Genomic DNA, 21,508 nt, shown 5'->3' with positions numbered 1-21,508 from the left:
ACATATTAGTTAAAAACCGTAAAAGCCAATTCGATTTCTTTTGGCCGAATCAAACCAAAAAAACAAATGCCAAACACAATTACGTATGTTTGTCTTTTCTTTTTACGAAGTATATAGGTTATAGTATTTTATTTGCCATTATCTACGCATGCACGCATGTATAGTTTTTTTTTTGGTTACAGAGCAATTAGCATAAATAAATGTATGTGTATGCTCAGTAATTGCTTATAGAAAGAACAAAATAAAAAAATATATATTATATATATACATGTATGCATATTTCTTGTATATTTTCTTGTGAACATATCATATAAATGAACCAAACGAATCGAGAGCATCACATTAAGAGCATGTGGTCGACATACAAATAAATATATTAGGTTTTGCAGCACATAAATATTGTTTATTTTATGAATTTTTTGAACAATAATAAAGTTGTGTATTAAATTGGATGACATAGGGCCGCAATAGTTGAATGACAAGCTTCTTGAGCTATCGTATTACATGATATGCATGTGGAGTGTCTCTGATATAATTGTTGTTACACAAATTCTATAAGGGTTCCATGTGATTTGTAAGTTTTAAGGGCTCAGGATAGGTGAGTTTACAGCAGCTCTGTGTATATACTGTTTACAATAATTGAGATTTCTATTTCGAACTCTCCAACAAAAAAGTACAAATTGTTTTTCATGACGTACTCGACCTGATATGGTGAAATTATCATGTAAATGAGAAAACATAAAGATATACTAATTTTAGAAGGCTGTAACTATGAAAACATTTTATCTAAATAATTTGATATTTTGAAACAATAAATTTTGTTTCGATCATTTTAACAGGAAGAGACGTAACTTCAGTTGAAGAGTATATATATAACTTCACTAAAGCCGGCCGGCCCTCGCTCACATATAGGGACTCCGAGCAACTTAAACATGCAGATTGACATTTTTATGGTCTTTTTTTTCCCAAAAAAACATGCAAAAATAAATATTTTATAAAAGAAAAGATCATGGGCTCAAAGCTGGTACTTGGCAGCTTTCTATGAGGATCAAGCTCTTGTATTTACACATTATTACATTGATATAGTAAAAATTTGTAAGATTAACAGGGAACTATTGGAATATTATATATATATATATAGATATATAGAGAAGTAAATAACTATATATAGAAAATGGACAATAAAAAAATAAAAAATAAAAATCTATAGAAATGGTTTGACTTCAAAGATGTAAATCGTTGATTTTTGCTCTAATTTTGTTAGTTCCAGGCTTCCAGCTCAAACGCACTAAATCAACTATATATACAGAATAACAATCTGCGCGAAATACAACAGTCTACTATACATACTTATTAATTAAGAAAATGGTCTAATATGTGTCAAAGTTATGCTCTCTAATTTCACCAAGGTCTGTCATCCATGACGATGGGTGGATTGGTGCTGCCTGGTTTGTGTCGAGGACTGCATATTAAATAGATGGTTCTAGTGTTGCGGTGACAAATAGGAATTTACTTAAGATCTAGAAGTTGCACGTCGTTTGTAAGAAACAAACTTAGCTCTAAAACGAAATGAATAAGGTTTTGCTTGGTTTTATGGAATTAAACATAAAAAGTGGCTAAAGATAAAAGCAAGATAACGAAAGAAGGATGCATAAAACGACGACGCGCGAACGAACATATCCAGGAGGAAATTAGCTAGTTGCTATAAGAAAATAATTAAGAACGACAGAATAGTACTTACCAAAGAATATAAACCATCACATACAATCAAAATATATCACTCCGAACGTCACACAAGGGATATATAGAAAACGATATGCAAACAATACACGTGATTACGTACGTTTGCGCTCGACCCTATGTATAAGGTATTTCTACATCGATCGTTGCACAAAAAAACAAAGAAGGTATTTCTACATATGCTTGACTTAACATAATACTAGTTGATCTCTATCGGGTCTTTTACGTTTCTTAAGCGAACATGTTGATATCATATTATAATTTCGGGCGAATATTGATACTGAACACACAGCATGGAGTTAAACTAGTGATACCACAAAAAAATGGTATCTATTTAAAGTTGGAAACGATAGTTCATAATCATAGGCTCATAGCCATTGTGTTCTTGGGGGAAAGAAAAGGTCCAGCGGCTCTCTTATTAGTTTAACTAGGCCCCCTAATCTTAACTAAGAAATTAAAATGATTTCTCGACATTTTAAGGTTCTAGAAAGAAAAAATAAATAATTAAGGTTTGATTTTAGTACGATCCAACTATCCAAGTTGGGGAAAAAAAAATCTCATTAAATATGTACTTACCACTAAAAAAAAAAAGAAAAAGTATAGTGTACTACTTACTAATTTGCATATTAAAACAACAATTATGTAAGCTTTAACTTACTGTAATGACAACACGTGGCAATCAATGAACCGATAAGTACATTTTAGCTAATTTGTCAAAACAATAAACAAATGATAAAGCACGACGACGACGACGACGACAGGTCCCCACAAAAAACGCATAAAGATCCAACGGCTGAGATTCGCTTTTCCCTACCTCGGAGATTAGACCTTTTTATTATAAATTCTTAATTATCTTTAAAATTAATTTTAAACGCATTTATTCCGATTCCTTTCTCTCTTCGGTCCCCTCCCCACCCTCTAAAGTCTCTCCTTCTTCTTCTTCCTTAATCACACCTGCTTCTTTCATTAATTTCTCTCAATCGATAAAAATGGTTACTGAACCAGGTCTAACCGGGATGTCTCCTTCGATTAATCGGAACCGTTTACCCGGTTTACCCGATCAATCCACTTCGCTACTCCCTAATCATACCCAGTTTACTCCGGTGTCACTATACGACGGTTTCAATTACAACCTCTCCTCCTCCGATCACTGTAACACCGTCGTCGCTGCTCCGTCGGAGTTTATTCGGGAAATAGTGGAAGTGGAAGAAGAAGATCCGGCTGATGATTTTGATTTCTCCGATGCTGTTTTAGGATACATTAGTCAGATGTTGAACGAAGAAGACATGGATGATAAAGTATGCATGCTCCAAGAGTCTCTAGATCTCGAAGCTGCTGAGAGATCGCTTTACGAAGCTATTGGTAAGAAGTATCCTCCGTCTCCTGAACGGAACTTGGTGGTGGCTTCGTTCGCTGAGCGGAATGGTGAGAATCTTGACCGTGTTGTTCCAGGTAACTACACCGGAGGTGATTGTATAGGTTTTGGGAATGGTGGTATCAAGCCACTGAGCGGTGGTGGTTTTACTTTAGATTTTCGAAATCCTCAGAGTCGTTGTTCATCGGTTTTAAGTGTTCCTCAATCTAATGGTTTTGGAATGGACCAGTCGTCGAAGAAGAGTTTGTATGCTGATTCGAGTGGGGAGAGTCATCAATCTGTTTGGTTGTTTAGGGATGGGATTGAAGAAGCTAATAGGTTACTTCCTGAACAAAACGAGTTGATTGTGAATTTTAGAGAGGAGAGTTGTATGAGCAGAGGAAGGAAGAACTCTAGCCGTGATGAGATTTGTGTGGAAGAAGAAGAGAGGAGTAGTAAGCTACCTGCTGTGTTTGGTGAGGATATTTTGAGGTCAGATGTTGTAGATAAGATCTTGGTTCATGTTCCTGGTGAAGAGAGCATGAAGGAGTTTGATGCGTTGCGTGAAGTTCTGAAGAAAGGAGTGGAGAAGAAGAAAGCTTCAGTGGCTCAAGGTGGGAAGAGACGAGCTAGAGGAAGAGGACGTGGAAGAGGAGGAGGAAGAGGAGGAGGAGGGCAAAATGGGAAAAAAGAAGTTGTGGATTTGAGAAGTTTGTTGATACATTGTGCTCAAGCTGTTGCAGCTGATGACCGTAGGTGTGCGGGCCAGTTGTTGAAACAGATAAGGCAGCATTCTACGCCGTTTGGTGATGGGAACCAGAGGTTGGCTCATTGTTTTGCTAATGGTCTCGAGGCGAGGTTAGCAGGTACCGGAAGCCAGATTTACAAAGGGATTGTGAGTAAACCGAGATCAGCTGCAGCTGTGTTGAAGGCTCACCAGCTTTTTCTTGCGTGTTGTCCGTTTAGGAAGCTCTCTTATTTCATAACCAATAAGACCATACGCGATCTTGTTGATAAATCTCAGCGGGTTCATGTTATTGATTTTGGTATCCTCTATGGTTTCCAATGGCCAACTCTTATTCACCGGTTTTCCATGTATGGATCACCAAAGGTTAGGATCACCGGGATTGAGTTTCCGCAGCCAGGGTTTCGTCCAGCACAGCGGGTTGAAGAAACTGGTCAAAGGTTAGCAGCGTATGCCAAACACTTTGGCGTGCAATTCGAGTATAAAGCAATTGCTAAGAAGTGGGATGCAATTCAACTTGAAGATCTCGATATAGACAGAGATGAGGTTATCATAGTTAATTGCCTCTACCGAGCTGAGAATTTGCATGATGAGTCGGTCAAAGTAGAAAGCTGTAGAGACACTGTTCTCAATTTGATCGGGAAGATCAATCCGGATCTTTTTGTCTTTGGCATTGTGAATGGTGCATACAATGCACCCTTCTTCGTGACACGGTTTCGCGAGGCTCTCTTTCATTTCTCCTCGATTTTCGACATGCTTGAGACAATTGTGCCACGGGAAGACGAAGGGAGGATGTTCCTTGAGATGGAGGTCTTTGGGAGAGAGGCATTGAATGTAATTGCTTGTGAAGGTTGGGAAAGAGTGGAGAGGCCTGAGACATACAAGCAGTGGCATGTCAGGGCTATGAGGTCAGGGTTGGTACAAGTTCCATTTGACCCAAGCATTATGAAGACAGCGCTGCATAAGGTCAACACATTCTACCACAAGGATTTTGTGATCGATCAAGATAACCGCTGGCTCTTGCAAGGCTGGAAAGGAAGAACCGTCATGGCTCTTTCTGTTTGGAAACCAGAGTCCAAGGCTTGACTGACAAATCGTCGTTAGCATAAGAGAGAACCATATCTTGATTTTTTCCCCTGTGATTCCAAGATACGGCATCACAGGTACAGCTCGGATTCATATTCACATTGCTTTAAAAATGCCATCTGATTCTTTCTAAACATTGTACTGAGACGATGTCTTTGTTTGCAGATGAAAGTCTTTGTCATCCGGAAGAACTTGTTAAAAGATGAGAATTGATGTAATTCCCTATTTATAACTTCCTAGCTGGATATTTGTTGGTTTCTCAGCTAGGTTAGTAGGTTCTCCAAACGGTATTCTTGTAGCTAGGGATGATCAGAGAGTTTGTATATTGCTAGAGAGTTAACTTGTCTAGATTGTAACACGTATAAGAGGAAGCTTAGATAAACTATGGTTTCAAGAGAAGGTTTTTACTTCTCCAATGTACACACGAGGACCAACGTACATTGAAATAAGAGGTTTTACTATTTCTGGAAAACTCTTCTGCTTGGAATCTGAGCTCTTAGTTATTAGCTGTGGTCCCTCAATGCTATTATGTGAGTTTTGGTGATCTCTAAATATATTTCAAAAGCTTTTGTTGTTACTTAGAATCTAGGGCAAGCATGGCCTCATGAGAAATTGAAAGAGCCGGTTCACACACATACAGAACTGATTCCTCTCATTGTCAATCCTAGGACTCTGCTACGAGGACAAAGAGAACAAAAAATACTTAATCATGAGATCAGAACTTAGTGGTTACTTGAGCGAAAAGGGCCTTGAAATCCTTTGTTGGGGTGCCTGTTCCCTCGGGCTTTGAGGCCAGGTCAAGTGCTTTGAATTTTGCCTCCTCAAGTTGCAACGCCTGCATAAATAGAACACTTACCATGATTAGGAGAAGCAAAAACTGGTATAAAAAATATGGCGACTGTTGATAGATGGATCATCCAGTTTATGAAATTTCTTTTGATCATAATGAACCCACCTGAACACAGACTTCTGCAACATCAGGCCTTGCGATTGTTCTTGTTTCTGTCTCGAGAAGCTCGTCATCTTTTCCCACGAGTAATTCACGAATGCCACCTTCCTTGTCCTGAAGACCTCCCGCCCTGAATCCAAAAGAGCAATATTGCAAGATGAGAACTCCGCCATTGCAATTTGTATCGGATGCAAGTAAACAACAATAAAGTTTACCTGATGATGGTGTATGGAATACCAGAATCAGCCAAGTATTGCTCAGCCTTTCTCTTCCAAACCTATACAAAATTGCAGAAAGACTTCTGAACCATTTGCTGTGAAACTTAATCTCTTTGTATTGAAGAAAACAGAGAAGGACGAGTCTCACCAAAATGTTGGCATTGCCAATACTATTGAGAGGGTGATTAAGGTTTGTTCCTCCCATCGACCCAACCAAAACAATCTGCTTAACTCCCGCAGCCTTAGCTACATATTTCAGCAAACAATAAGCACCTTAGCTGATACACACACACATACAAAAACTCAAAAGAGATGATGAATAGTAATACAAACCAGCGTCTATCTGATTCTTCTGACCAATCCAATCAACCTGCCAGAAAAACTCCAACTATCAAAAACCAAGAAGAACGAAAAAAAAACCACAAGAAGGCATCAATGTAGTCACCTGTTCTGGATAAGCTCCATCGTCAAAGTAGAACTCAGGTCTCCCTCCTTTACTAGGATCAAAACCTGGTTTCATTTTCGGTACAGCACTAGTAAGAATGACCAAAGCATCAATTCCTTCAACAGCAGAAGCAACGGCTGCAGGATCTCTGATATCTCCAATGAACACCTCATCCTCTCCACTGATCTTTTCCTTGCTCTCCTTTGTCCTCACTAAACCCCTCGCCACAAACTGATCCGACCTCTCCTTCAATTTCTTGAACACAATTTGCCCTGTCACATTATTCACCATCAACATTAAACAGTGTTCTTATGGAATTGCACAATACCACATTGTAGAGAGAATCTAAAAATCTTCTTTAGCTAATTATGATAGATTAGAGAAAGAGTCAAATGAACCTGTTCTACCACCGGCACCGGTGACGAGGACGGTGAGAGGTTCAGATGTGGCGGCTGCGGAAACGATAACGGATACTCTTCTGAGCTTTCCGGTTAACTTACTTCGATTACAAATCGATGTTGAATCCGAAACAAGTGAGCGAAATTGAAGAGACGACGAACGAGGAACTGAGACGAAGGAAGAAGCTACAGCTCCGGATTTGTGAGTGTTAGCAGGAAGCTGTGGATGGAAGAATGTTTTCGTTGTCGTCGTCGTCGTCATCATCGCCATTGACTGGAGAATTTGGTTTAGCTCAGACGATGACTAGAGAGAGAGAGAGTGAGTAGAAGATATCGAAATTTCTGATTTTACGCCACGTCACCTTATCTTTTGAATTATTTGAAACTTTATTTTATTTTATTCCAATGCGCTTTAAACGGGCCTTATATTGTATTGGGCCAAGGCCGATTTTTTTAGTCCAGCGTTTTGTATCATTTGATCCGATAATCTGATTTTTATTATTTAATTAATTAATAAACTTGAGCCAGAAGGAAAAAGGTTATTTACAAAAACTACAACAGAGATTTTTAAATTACTGCTGGATTCTTCAAATAACCGGAGTTTAATTTATTAGGCTATAACCGGAGTTTCAACGGCAAGCTTTGCGGTGTAGCTAACTTGTTCAGGCTTAGTCTCTGATACCCAGAGCTCTGGCAAAGCCTCCTTAAGGTTATGAATGTTTTCTAACGCATAATCTGCATATTTCATTCTCTGTGAAGTTCCCACCTACACCAAAACAATTCACATCACTCCATTATAGTCTCGACCTTTTTACTACTTAGAGTAAATGATGAAACGTGTTTTTTTAAAGACTTACCAGAACAGTATCCAGACCAACGCGTTTACCGGCCTGTATGTTTCGAACACTGTCATCGAAGAACAACTACAAGAAACAACAACCCATTAAAAACAAACAAATGGCCGTCTAAAGTATTATGTCAACTCTTAAAGAGAGGTACTAACGGTTCTTTGAGGGTCGATGTTGGCGATTTCAAGAGCCTTTGCTATGGCGGTTTCAGATGGTTTGCAGACAATAGGTGTCTTAGGTAAAGCGGAAACTGTCTGTTCATGATCGGATAAGTATCCGATGATGTCGAAGATCTCATTCTTGTCATAACTAACGTTTTCACGATTACTAGTAGAATTTAATGATTCAAAGCAAAGTATTCCTTCGAAACAGTCCTCTAACCCTAGCCTCTCTAGTGCTCTTGCTGCGTGCAACTTATCTGCGTTTGTGAAGATCTGAAAAAAATTGTGACAGAGAAATATATATGAGAGAATTTAAAGATAAGACTTTTGATTGAGATTTTTTTTTTGTAGGAATGATTAAGTTGAGAAGAATGATTACGATCTTGCGAAGAGGTAGGCTAAGTAAGAGACTTCTCAAAATGGGATCTGGCTTGATGTTCTCATAAGGTAGTCTCCCATGTACAAAACTGTTAGGAAAAAACAAGAGAAATTCAGAATCATCCTATGACTTGGTATACTGTGCGATGAGATTTTGTGTATATATATACCTGTGATACTCGTCATAATCGAAGTTATAACCTATCGCCTGAAAATAATTATGATTAAACTCGGTTAAGAATTAAGCTATGGATTCATTTAAGTTCAAAAGAGAAAAGTAAAATTTACTCGAAGACCGGCCATGGTAGTTCCATAATTTTTGTAAAGTGAATTAGATAACTCCAGGATCTTATTCTTGTCGATTCCAAGCTTCTCTACCATGTAATCTACAACAAAAGAAACAACAAATTTTTTAAAGAAAACGTAGTGACTTGCAGAACAAGAAATTGATTTCGGATAAACAAAAGTCACCTTTGATGTTTTTTCCACATTCTTTTGCAATTCCAGAGCTAAGTGGATAAAGGGTATCATCAAGATCTACAAAATTTCCACAAAAATACAGATATTGTTTCAGATAACAAAACAGAGAAAATTTTCCGAAGGAAAAAAGAACAGAGCAACGAGTGTCTTACCAAATAGAAGGGTATCATATTTTGAAAGCTCAATCTCCATATTTAGTCGATGATGAGAGATGATTATCGCTTGTTTTACTCACTCCTCGAGAATCTTTATATAAAGAGAGAATCTTATTAGACTCAGTGACAATGATGCTTAATAATCAAAGAAGAGGAAGAAACAGAGATTCAGACAAAAGTGGTGGGAACCAAACAGCCAAAGTGTGCAAGTTTAACTCATCTCCATATGTTTGGGGATAAGAATTATGTTTGATTGGCTGGTGTCACACCGACCACTCATAATCTTAAATAGTACAATAAACATATTCACTTAATTTGATCTAAAATGTTCATAATAGTTTTTATAAACCAAAAAGAATTTAAGTACAGGGAACGAAAAATACAATTATGGTCTTTTAACTTCGCACAAAAAAAAAAAAAAAGTATATCAGAAATAATCAAGACGTAACGAAAGATTAAAACCTACAATTTGACGTGGTTGAGAACCTCTATAGCAATTAACAGATTATATGTAGTTATGAACAATGTAGTTTTATCATATGAACTATGAAGCCATTTAGTAACAAGAATTTCTTCAAGTTTTGCGTAAATGCATGTAACCTAAAGTTTCCATAAATTTGGAAATCAAGTCATAAAAAAAGTGAGAATTAATAGCAAACACAAAAAGAAAAGAAAAGAAGAAGTATCTATGTAATATATTATCGAACCTGATCTAAGAAACAAATGGCTTAGCTTAGCTAATGAAAACGCAGAGGACAAGGCGTGAGAGGCCAAACAAAGGCAGAAGAAGAAGAAAGGGAAGGAGAAAGATTAGAGGCAAAAGGCTTTATATAGAGGAGAAAAAGCCAACGCGGTGTTCAACTTTTACGTGCTTCCCATTTTTTTCTTTTCTTTTTCGGCAATTTTCAGTTAACAATTTTAATTTTTGGCCATATCATTTCATTAATTAAAATATTTTTAGAATACATATACAGTTGCGTTACGTGTTCAATTTGAGTCATCGTCAAACCGGAACTAAAACAATGCACTTTTTCTGACTACATAATTTTAGGTTTACCATCAATTTGTCAAACATAGTAGACATACTCAAAATAATTATACATTCTGAAAAATTTATCGTTAGAAAATAAAACCGTAACATATTTACTTACATACACCCAAAATTATGTTAATCTTATAAGGTTTTTCTTTTTCTTTTGCGAAATATAACAACATAAAATACAATAAATTATACAACAATTGTTTAGAGATATATACGTATTTTGGCAGTATCGTATAAGCTTTCTGGTTTAAAAAACTATATGATCTTGTTTAAGTTGTTTTAACCCGACTAGTAGATAATTATCTTTACCCCTTCATTTGGAACTTGTTGCAAGTACAAGAGTTGATGAGAATGATACGAAAGAAAACTAAAGCCAAAGGCATGTGTGTGGTGTAGATGCAGTGAATACAGCTATTGATTTACGACCAACTTTGAACAAAAGAATCATGTGATTACTGATTACTTATGATAGGACCAACACAAAAAAGAGTTTTAAGACGATGAGCTGTCACCTTCTCATCTTCTATTATTCTTGATTAGTACTTTTGTTTTGTTTTGTTTTGTTTTCGAACAAACTTACCCCTTCAATAATTGACCAACACTGCTATCATACAATAATTGATCAACAAGAGGACTTGTACCACACGGTTTTGTTTCCTATGATAATTTTAATTTTCTAGAACCTTGATGATTATAATATATAGATCACACTCATTATTCAATCCTAGTAACAGTGCCATGCTTATGTTCATATAGGGTTAGGGGCGAAAAAATTGGTTTTATTTCGTGTTAAAAAAATTTAAAAATGATATATATATAATAGATGATTACCCATCAGAAACGTAGATGATATATACTTTTAGTTGTTTATATATTTATATTATTTTGTGACTATGAAAAAATCATCTACATATATATAAATTATCTGATTGCTTGATACATTGAATATAGTTTACATTAAATTTTATATAAATATAAATTGTAAGTGTGATTGTTTATATATGGCAGCAAATTAGTCATTTTTTGGTTCTTTGAAATATTGAATACTCCCTCTGTCTCACAAAGATTGAAGTTTTAGAGAATTTTCTTTGTCCCAACAAGATTGATGTTTTGAATATTTTTAATAAATTTTTGTTTTAATGATTACTGATGATGTAGAGTGTATGGAGTGTAAAAGTGGGAAGGTGGGAAAGTGAAAAAGTATTAGAAAAATAAATCATATATTCTCTCTGTCTTAATATGTGTGTAAAATCCTAAACTTCAATCTTTGTGAGACAGAGGGAGTAGATATTAACAAAAACTAAGCAAAACAAATGTAAAATATAAACAAAACATAAGTAAAATATTTTTACGTATGTATTTTATAATGTATTAGATGTTTGAAAGTAAAATTGAAAAACCACATGAAATTAAAGTTGAAAATTTTCAACCACACTAACAAAATGCTAATGTGACAATAAAAATAGATGGCATGATATTTGAGAGACTATTTTATTTGCTATTATACATTAGCATTTTGTTAGTTAATTAATAATATCTTTTCGTATAAATTTTTAATACAAGTTTTCAACTTTTATGTAGTTTTTCATTTTCCTTCAAACATTTAAAAAATTATAAAATACTTTAATAATGCAAATAAAAAATTATGAAATATGAAATAAGAAGAATTAATAACAAACAAAATATTATAGATTTTTAAAATAAAAAGCGTAAACACATTTTCAAACTAAACACATAAGCTAACTTAAAAAATATATTTGACCTTACAATTTTTTTGTATTATGGGGCCTTGAGCAAATGCCCTTTTCAATATACATGAGGAACGGCACTGCCTAGTAATTAAGTTATGAATTTTTGACTCTATTGTACCCTGGTAATTTATTATTGTCATTAAATCAGTGTTTTCTTACTGCTTGACAACTAAAACTGAAAATCGAATCCGGATTTTGATAGTTCTGTAATCCTAACATTTGAGGATATCCACTCTACATATATGGATACAAACTTATCCTACGTACTCCTATATCACTTTGAAGTTTTAGGTGACAAGTTTGACGTGTGGAAGTAATATTTATCATCATTGTATCACAATTCACAAGTACATCAGTACGTGTACGTGTGATTGGGCATCTTGAAAATAACCATTTGGTCCTTTTCGCAGTAATGATTTCATTGTTTTCGTTCCTTCCTATGAACGGTTGCGATGCCACTTTTGTAACTTTAGTGATTATTGAAAAAAACAAAATCCAAAAATTTAAAAATATACACTGATTTTCCCAATAAACCATTTTGAAAATTTTATATCAAACCATAAATATTAATTAAAAAGCTTAAATTTTACCAATCAATATATGCAAAATGCAGCTGTAAGTTTTGAAATTAAAATAAAAAGTAAAAAGATAATGTTAAATTGCACTCTTGTTATCCGTTATCCTTTAATATTCACTGTTATCTTGAAAATTAATATACTTGCACTGCTATTTAACCTCAAGATTACCTTCCAAATAGAATTAGGTTTCATATAATATAATTAGACTTTAGTGCTCCATCTGATTCACAAATAGTGTCATTTTGACACCATTCACATCAATTAAGAAAAGATAGAACTATACATGTTTGTCCATTTTTAATAAGTGCCTAATGGTTTAAATTGAATGAAAATGAGCTTTGGGTTAAGAGGTAAATTAAAAAATTTAATGTAAAAACACATTAAATTGTAAAATGATACTCTTTGTAAAACATGGAAAAATCTCTAGAATAACACTATTTGGGAGTATTAATGATTTTTTTTTTCTTTTTGGGTAAAAATATTAAAGATATCAGTCTCATATTTACCAACTAATAAATATGATTTTTCTAGATTGAGTCAAATATAATACATCAAGATTGTTCTCTAAACCCAAAACCTAATCTGCTCTTCCTATACTAAAATATACAAGATGGATATTGCTTTCGTTACATTCATAGTCCTCGCTTGTCTTGCTGCCATTCTTCTCGTATGTTGTGTCATCTCTGGTTGCAGCAATTGCGGAGAGGAGACGTATCTGTCCGATGCTTTTGATCTAGAAAATAGTCAAACGGGAACAAATGATGTTCCAAGTTTGACCAACACTGGCCATCATCAATCATCATGATAACATCAACAATGACGGTCATCACAACATCATCATCACAGCATCGTTAATTTTTCGATGATGTAGCTTGTAGATTTTTATATACATAGTAATTTACAGAACAATATTCAATTTACTTTCGTTTTTTTATTCTTTTTCGTATATTCAATCGTTTGTTATCAAATAGATGTAGAGATCGAGAAAACGCAGAAAACAAAAGAGGAGCAAATTGTTTTTTTGATTTCTATTTGGAGAACTACACAACTTTTTGTTTGTGTTGATGATACAAATACAAAAATAAAAATGAACGTCGAGAGAGGTTCTCAACACTATAAGACAGTTTCTTTACGTACTCTACAAGAAACAAAGTTACAAGTCAAGAAAAGAAACGCCGATTTGTTCCTTTGAAATCAAAAGAGTGTCGTTTGGCGACCGATTCTTCTTGGTAAGCCAAAGTTTTGATAAGATCTGATCTCTCCATGAACTGTAGCCGTTACAATCACCATCCCCCAAGCCGTTGGCTGTACAGTGTGTGGACCGTGGCCACCACCGTCGAACCACGACCATGAAGATAACCTTGACGATGTGTTTATCGATGGGGATTCCCCAAACCTTGATGAATGCTGCTCTGAACCGTTCATACTCGACGACGCGCTGCAGCTTCCCAGCTCCGGTCCCGCCTCTTCCTCTGGTTGCAGAGGACTTTGCGTAGCGGCTTTCTTAGGCATTGGAGGTAACCCCGGTTTTTTATTGCGGTTGGATGTAGTTGGTGCTGTCGCCGAGTATTCTTCTCTTGTTGGTGAGCTTGTGGAGGATGAAGGCTGGCTTGAAGTTGATATGCGCTTTGAGTGGCGTTTAGAGTGAATCTGAACTGGTGGTGGCTCCCCTCTAACATGACCGTGCCAAGGAACCGCGGCTGAGACATCTTTGCAGTGAAAATGTTCGTGAGATTGTGTTGTGACTGTTGATCTTGTTCGGTGACTGTCGTTCTTCCACAAGTAAACCTGAGAGTCTTCGCTCGCACAGATTATGTATTTCCCGTCTTGGCTATACGAAGCAGAGAGTTGGCTGCACGTGTTTCTAAAGCCTGTCAACAAAAAGTATCAGTTTTTGTTGTTGTTGTTAGCTCTCTGCGTACTGGTGCTTGTAGAGTATTTACCTTTGAATTTGTGAATAACTTCAGAACCGTCTAAAATTCGAATCCGTGAATCAGCAGATGTGACAAGAACTTCGGATGGATTCACCGGGGAAAACTATATAATGCATCAACTTGTAAACATTTTATGGTGTTTGTTTACTCAAGTCTTAAAGAGGAGTTTTGGTTTTTAAGGACACGAACCTGAAAACTAGTGATCTTCCTTCTCGCTTGTGATTTCTTATTGCTCTGAACATCAATCTGACTAGTTTGATTTAGCTTACAATCTGTTCTACAGAAGAAGAAGAAAAAAAAACGCATAGCAATGAAAAGGAGTATTCAACTATAGGAAGTGATGTTTTGAATCAGAAAGAGCTTAGGAAGAACCTTCTGTATCGTAAGCACGGCAAATTCCTTTATGTGACCCGATAAGTGCACCCTTCAATCCGAAAAAAAACCAAAATGTCCATCATTAGAAAACAGCAATGGATTGGATTTTAAAGACTACTGCAAGAAACAGAGCAAATTACCTGACCGTCTGGAGTGTAACAAGCAGCAGTGACCATTTCATGGAGATCACTCCATTCCACAACATGTCGATCTTGTATGCTCCATATCCTTATCTTAGCGTCAAGTGATCCACTTAAGAAATAATTTTCATCCACTGGACTGAACTGAATACATGTCACTGTTGAATCAATGTAAAAATGGTCAAAAGTGTATGCAGCAAAATTATAGCCTGACTGGATAAAAAAGATGTGTATCTCACCGTAGTCATTGTGGGCAAACAATTTGAGACATGTTTTGGTTTCAAGATCCCATAACCTGACTGTTTTGTCCATGGAAGACGAAAGAAGAAGCTGAGATTTAGACCATGACAGATCCAAAATAGCATCCAAATGACCTTTCAAAGAGCAAACAGGCTTATCAGAAAAGGAGAAGACGGTTTCAGGAACATGCACGTAATCCGGAATGTGATTGCTTCTTCTCCCCGAGGCACTTTTCCCTTTCTTTTTCTTGTCTGTCATCTCATTTCCACCACATGATCTTTCCCCAGACGAGTCACAAAGCGAAGGATGAATAGGAGTAAGACTCCCTTCATTCATAGACATCAGTTCACATTCTTGAACCTCCCACACATGAATGACTCTATCAGCTCCTCCACTCGCAAGATAATGAGCATCTTGACTAAACTTGATAGTCCAAACCGCACCTTCATGAGCTTGAATCTCTTGACACATATGCAAAGCACTCAATTCTTTATAAGACTTCCCTGTAGGTCTCACTTTCACCCACTCATTAGCTTTACCATGTTTATTACTATCTTTCCCTTTCCTAGGACTATCCGTGGAGGTGCTTCCATCGTTTCCATCTTTATCCGCAACACGTAAACTCATGGAATGAGCAACACCTTTAATGTTCTTCAACAAGGCAGCTCCTCTTCTCTTACTCAACCTCACACTCTTGGAAAGATACGAATTAAACTTCCTTAAATCCATAATAGGTTCGTAGTTAATCCTGTTCACATTCTCTCTACGCATAAGCTCTTTAACCACAGGTGAGTAGCCAACACATTTCTCAAACTCCTCCAAAGTTAATTGCTTCCCTGTTTGTAAATCACTAAGCCTATTCCACATCCCATCTTCATCATACTCATTCACTATAAACTCTTTCCCTGTATCAAGATTCTTAATCAAGAAAAACGCACCAACCGCTGACGTCAACGCCTCTGAACCACCACCACCAACGCGGGAAGCCTTACCGTTACGACAAACAGCAGGGGGTGATTGTCTGATCGGAGTTTGGTAATGACAAATCCTCGTCCGTGTAGCTCCAATAGCAGAATAGGTTCTCGTGAGTCTCTGCTTTGAGACTTTCCCTAAAATCTCATCTTTCCTCCTTCTCTCAATCAAGAACCTCTCGATATCAGATTCTGATCTCGACCTAGCAAGCATAACCGGAACGTTGTCATGATGATGATGATGATCGTGATCTTCAATCTCCGGTTCACCATTCTTAATCTTACCCTTCATCTTCATCTTTTTATTATCTTCACCGTTACTAGCAGTAGCAGCGTTAGAAACAACGCGGCGGATGGAAACAGCAGCACTGACCATATCTTTATTGCTAGCAAGTCCCATGCCGTGGAGAAGACGGCGACGTCGTTCAGAAATCGATCCGGGAGCAGCCATCCAGATATCGTAATCAGGAGACATGGACGGCGTACGGAACTTTCTAGAGGCGGTGGTTAAGGAAGAGACGGCGGAGGAGAAAGAGAGACGACAATCGTCGAAATCTTCGTCTTCGTCGTCGGAAGAAGAGGAATTAGCAACAGACATGTCGAAAGGTAAAGCAGAAGAGAGACGATCATGAGTTTCGAAGAACCTTTCGTCGTCTTCGTCTTCTTCGAAATCACCTAATCCTTCCCAGTTCATCGTCATTGTTCTCTTCCGATTCATTTTGTTGTTTCCTCCGTTTCTTTCTTCCATTTGTGTTCTTCTTCAACAACAACAAACGAATTCGAAAATCTCCAGAAATTGAATTTGAGAAACAGATTTTGATTTTTTTTTTAATTCAATTTCAGAGGGCAGCGTTATGGAAGGATGGGCAAATCGGGAAATATGGGGGAAAGTGTCGAAGACGTGTTTGCTCTGTTTGTAAAAGACATTTCATCTCTTCACGTTCATAAAAATTAAGATCTTATTTTCAAAACAGAGGTCGTGGATGCATGTTTTGCTTCCGTCATACTTCAACAAATCTAATTTACGTTTGGGGTTCTTTGACTATATAATAATACGAAATAAATCATATAGTTGATGTTAGACTTTACGTGTGACCCAAATCTTTTTATAAATAAATAACACTAACTTTAAGGTTTTTTTTTTGTTTTATATCAACTAGGATGTCGGCCCGTGCGTTGCTGCACGGTAAAGTAAAAATTTGAAATAATTAACATTGTTAATTCTACATTTTGAGTAAAAAACGAAACAAAACATTTGTTGTATTAACACATTGGAACTTTATATAAACAAAGAGTAACAAAAACAAAAAGTTGTGAAATAAAAAGGTGTAAAAATTAATATGATGTGATATTTGAAACATTGAGGTACAACAAAGAGGTATAAACGTAGAAATATGAAATAAAAAGGTGTAAAAATAAAGGATAGATGTGATTTTTGAAACATGGAGGTACAACAAAGAGATGCAAAACTTAAGAAGTGTAATTTTTGAAAGATAGGGACACGACGAAAAGACACGATTAATAATATGCAACTGTTGGGATTATTAATAATTTTAAACCGTTACATGGAAAAGTGGAACTAATCTCATCCATTGGATTAAAGTTGACACAAAAAAGTGGGTTTGCTATTATATGTTTAAAATTTTTAAAAAACACTTCAATAAAACAATTCTTAAGTTTTACTTATTAACTTGTAAGTTTTAAAAATACTCAGTAAACAATTTTTCGAAACTTGTTTATGTTGTCTAGAAAAGTTTCTATATAATAATCAAAGAGGTGTAAGACATAGAGGTGTGAAATAAAAAGGTGTAAAATTTAATAGATGTGATATTGAAACATGGAGGTACAACAAAGAGATGTAAACAGGGCCGGCGCAGTAGATATTTATGCCTAAAGCAAAATTTTTTTTTTTGAATCCTCTAAAGACAAAAATAAAATGAAAACACAAAAATGCATCAAGTCTGGTTCGAACTCTCAACATATAAAACATTCAAACATGTGTTAACCACTACACCACAGCACACTTTTGAAATCTGATACCCTTACAACTTATATATTTTCGTGATGCTTAAAGCACGAGCTTCACGGGCTTTAGCCACGGGCCGAACCTGGATGTAAACATAGAGGTGTGAAATAAAAAATGTGTAAAAATAAATAGATGTGATTTTTGAAACATGGAGGTACAACAAAGAGATGCAAAAATTAAGAGGTGTGATTTTTGAAAGATGGGGGTACAACGAAAAGACACGATTAATAATTTGCAACTGTTGGGATCATCAGTAATTTTAAACCGTTAGATGGAAAATTGGAATTAATCTCATCCGTTGGATTAAAGTTGACACAGAAAGTGGATTTGCTATTATATTTTTTTGAAAAAACTTCAATAAAACAATTCTTTAATTTTATTTTATTAACTTGTAAGTTTTGAAAATACTCAGAAAACAATTTTTAGAAACATGTTTATGTTGTCCAGAAAAGTTTATATATAATAAACAAGAGATGTAAAACATAGAGGTGTGCAATAAAAATGTGTAAAAAAATTAATGGATGTGATCTTTGAAACATGGAGGTACAACCAAGAAATGGAAACATAGAGGTATGGAATAAAAAGAGTGTAAAAATAAATAGATGTGATTTTTGAAACATGGAGGTACAACAAAGAGATGCAAAACTTAAGAGGTGTGATTTTTGAAAGATGGAGACACGACGAAAAGACACGATTAATAATTTGCAACTGTTGGGATCATTAATAATTTTAAACTGCTAGAAGGAAAAGTGTGTGCGGTTTTTGCTAGATTGAAGTTTATATCTGTATATTTTCCATATATTAGGAATTGATTTCCCACTTATGTCTATGAATCGGTATCATCATGTTCTTCAATCAACGACAGCGAAAACAAAGTCGATGTGGTGAAACATGTGATAACAATATCTCACCTTTTGATGTTTTCTTCTTTGGGTTAAACACTAATTTTAGAAATTACTTGCATTTTCTTATTTTTTGGCAGATTCCAGATCACTCTAAAAGTGAATGTTATACATTATGTTTTTAAAAAATTGTATATACAAATTTGTTAGAAAGGCATCAAAGACTAAATAAGTTACCTTTAGTAGATCTTTTCTTTCTAACTTGACTTGTCATTTGGTCGTGCTTACGCTTTCTAGAATTTGATTTTGTGTTGTCACAAGTATGTCTGACTTTTTCTTTGACACTCTCTATTTCCATGCTAATTTATAATATTTCTATATATTATCAAAATGTTTGATACCCAGAAAGTTAAAAAATTAAAATTCAACTAAAATTTTAAAAGCTTTATTTACAAAAGAATGGAAACTAACCTGGATCATTTATATCTAATGGAAATCCTACATATAAAAAAGGATTTTTACATTTATACCATGTTTGTTAAAAAAAATAAATAGGTTAAATAATAGAACATATATAAATTTATAATTATACCATGTTTGTTAAAAAAATTTGGCTTAGCATCACTGCATATCATCGTTCCTCTCGTGATTTGGTTTTGGTTTTTCCAGAAAGTCAAAAAATAAAATATGCACATTGAGAATTAGAAAGATTAGCCATGCAAAAAATTATAGCACGCGTATTTATTCAACGGATCAAAAACATGAAAACCGGAAAGGCTAAAAATATTGAAGAGACTAAAAGTTTACAAAACTAAGATTAATGTATGAACTTAGTAGTGTCGACTAACAATAATAATAATCTAACCGAAGAAGCACTACAGGTCAGCGAAAATATTAAATTACCTTGAATTAGAGATTGATGCTTGTTAGTTGAAAAACACTTCAATTAAACAGTCTTTTAGTACTCAGAAAACAATTTTTAAAACTTATGTTGTCCAAAAAAGTAAATATATAAGAGGTGTAAGACATAGAGGTGTAAAATAAAAAGGTGTCAAAATTAATAGATGAGAAACATGGAGATAAAACAAAGAGGTGTAAGACATAGAGGTATGAAATAAAAATGTGTTAAAATTAAGAGGTATGATTTTTGAAAGATGAGGGTGTAATGAAAAGACATGAATAATAGGTAAAACAAAGAGATGTAAGACATTGAGGTACAACAAAGAGGTGTAACACATAGAGGTGTGAAATTAAAAGGTGTAAAAATTAATGGATGTGATTTTTGAGACCATGAGGTACAACAAAGAGATGCAAAGACTAAGAGGTGTGATTTAAAAGGTGTAAAAATGAATGGATGTGATTTTTGAAACCAGGAGGTACAACAAAGAGATGCAAAGACTAAGAGGTGTGATTTTTGAAAGATGAGGGTGCGACGAAAAGACACGATTAATAATTTTAAACCGTTGGACTAAAACTGGAACCAATCTGATCCGTTGGATTAAAAATTGACACAAAAAATGGGTTTGCTATTATATATAGATGAGAAACATGGAGATACAACAAAGAGGTGTAAGACATAGAGGTATGAAAGAAAAATGTGTTAAAATTAAGAGGTGTGATTTTTGAAAGATGGGGGTGTAATGAAAAGACATGAATAATAGGTACAACAAAGAGGTGTAAGACATTGAGGTACAACAAAGATGTGTAACACATAGAGGTGTGAAATTAAAAGGTGTAAAAATTAATGGATGTGGTTTTTGAGACCAAGAGGTACAACAAAGAGATGCAAAGACTAAGATGTGTGATTTAAAAGGTGTAAAAATGAATGGATGTGATTTTTGAAACCAGGAGGTACAACAAAGAGATGCAAAGACTAAGAGGTGTGATTTTTGAAAAATGGGAGTGCGACGAAAAGACACAATTAATAATTTTAAACCGTTGGATTAAAACTGGAACCAATCTCATCCATTGGATTAAAAATTGACACAAAAAAGTGGGTTTGCTATTATATATAGATGAGAAAAATAGAGATACAACAAAGAGGTGTAAGACATAGAGGTATGAAATAAAAAGGTGTTAAAATTAAGTGGTGTGATTTTTGAAAGATGGGGGTGTAATGAAAGGCATGAATAATAGGTAAAACAAAGAGGTGTAAGACATTGGGGTACAACAAAGAGGTGTAATACATAGAGGTATGAAATTAAATGGTGTAAAAATTAATGGATGTGATTTTTGAGACCAGGAGGTACAACAAAGAGATGCAAAGACTAAGAGGTGTGATTTAAAATATGTAAAAATGAATGGATGTGACTTTTGAAACCAGGAGGTACAACAAAGAGATGCAAAGACTAAGAGGTGTGATTTTTGAAAGATGGGGGTGCGACGAAAAGACACGATTAATAATTTTAAACCGTTGGATTAAATCTGGAACCAATCTCATCCGTTGGATTAAAAATTGACACAAAAAAGTGGGTTTGCTATTATATATAGATGAAAAACATGGAGATACAACAAAGAGGTGTAAGACATAGAGGTATGAAATAAAAATGTGTTAAAATTAAGAGATGTGATTTTTGAAAGATGGGGGTGTAATGAAAAGACATGAATAATAGGTAAAACAAAGAGGTGTAAGACATTGAGGTACAACAAAGA

The 21,508-nt window shown here is 35.2% G+C and overlaps 3 protein-coding genes and 1 pseudogene across 4 annotated transcripts; 1 reads left to right on the top strand and 3 right to left on the bottom strand.

Moving 5' to 3' along the window:
- The first annotated feature begins 1,272 nt into the window (after positions 1–1,272).
- LOC104785727 (scarecrow-like protein 9 pseudogene) lies at positions 1,273–5,397 on the top strand (annotated as a pseudogene). Its single transcript, XR_767408.3, has 2 exons — positions 1,273–5,002; positions 5,091–5,397. The product of XR_767408.3 is annotated as a scarecrow-like protein 9 pseudogene (transcript).
- A 63-nt stretch (positions 5,398–5,460) lies between these two features.
- On the bottom strand, positions 5,461–7,311 carry LOC104785726 (uncharacterized protein At2g37660, chloroplastic). Its single transcript, XM_010510994.3, has 7 exons — positions 6,936–7,311; positions 6,538–6,809; positions 6,426–6,462; positions 6,241–6,338; positions 6,090–6,151; positions 5,881–6,004; positions 5,461–5,760 (listed from the first exon to the last, which is right to left on the bottom strand). Exons 1-7 carry the CDS (start codon positions 7,204–7,206, stop codon positions 5,641–5,643), a joined length of 984 nt encoding a protein of 327 aa, XP_010509296.1. The 5' UTR covers positions 7,207–7,311; the 3' UTR covers positions 5,461–5,640.
- Positions 7,312–7,409: 98 nt separating this feature from the next.
- On the bottom strand, positions 7,410–9,898 carry LOC104785725 (uncharacterized protein C24B11.05). The gene is made up of 9 exons (XM_010510993.2): positions 9,665–9,898; positions 8,955–9,048; positions 8,794–8,859; positions 8,611–8,708; positions 8,493–8,530; positions 8,324–8,411; positions 7,939–8,217; positions 7,793–7,858; positions 7,410–7,701 (listed from the first exon to the last, which is right to left on the bottom strand). Exons 2-9 carry the CDS (start codon positions 8,992–8,994, stop codon positions 7,546–7,548), a joined length of 831 nt encoding a protein of 276 aa, XP_010509295.1. The 5' UTR covers positions 8,995–9,048; positions 9,665–9,898; the 3' UTR covers positions 7,410–7,545.
- A 3,436-nt stretch (positions 9,899–13,334) lies between these two features.
- Positions 13,335–17,028, bottom strand: LOC104785724 (uncharacterized). Its single transcript, XM_010510992.3, has 6 exons — positions 15,017–17,028; positions 14,778–14,935; positions 14,635–14,686; positions 14,452–14,534; positions 14,272–14,365; positions 13,335–14,199 (listed from the first exon to the last, which is right to left on the bottom strand). Exons 1-6 carry the CDS (start codon positions 16,734–16,736, stop codon positions 13,523–13,525), a joined length of 2,784 nt encoding a protein of 927 aa, XP_010509294.1. The 5' UTR covers positions 16,737–17,028; the 3' UTR covers positions 13,335–13,522.
- Positions 17,029–21,508: the final 4,480 nt, after the last annotated feature.

The sequence above is a fragment of the Camelina sativa genome, chromosome 5, assembly GCF_030686135.1.
Source record: "Camelina sativa cultivar CO46 ecotype springtype chromosome 5, ASM3068613v1".
NCBI classification, from domain to species: domain Eukaryota; kingdom Viridiplantae; phylum Streptophyta; class Magnoliopsida; order Brassicales; family Brassicaceae; genus Camelina; species Camelina sativa.
Note: the sequence above shows the minus strand (reverse complement) of the source record. Positions and strands in the feature narration are given on the sequence as shown.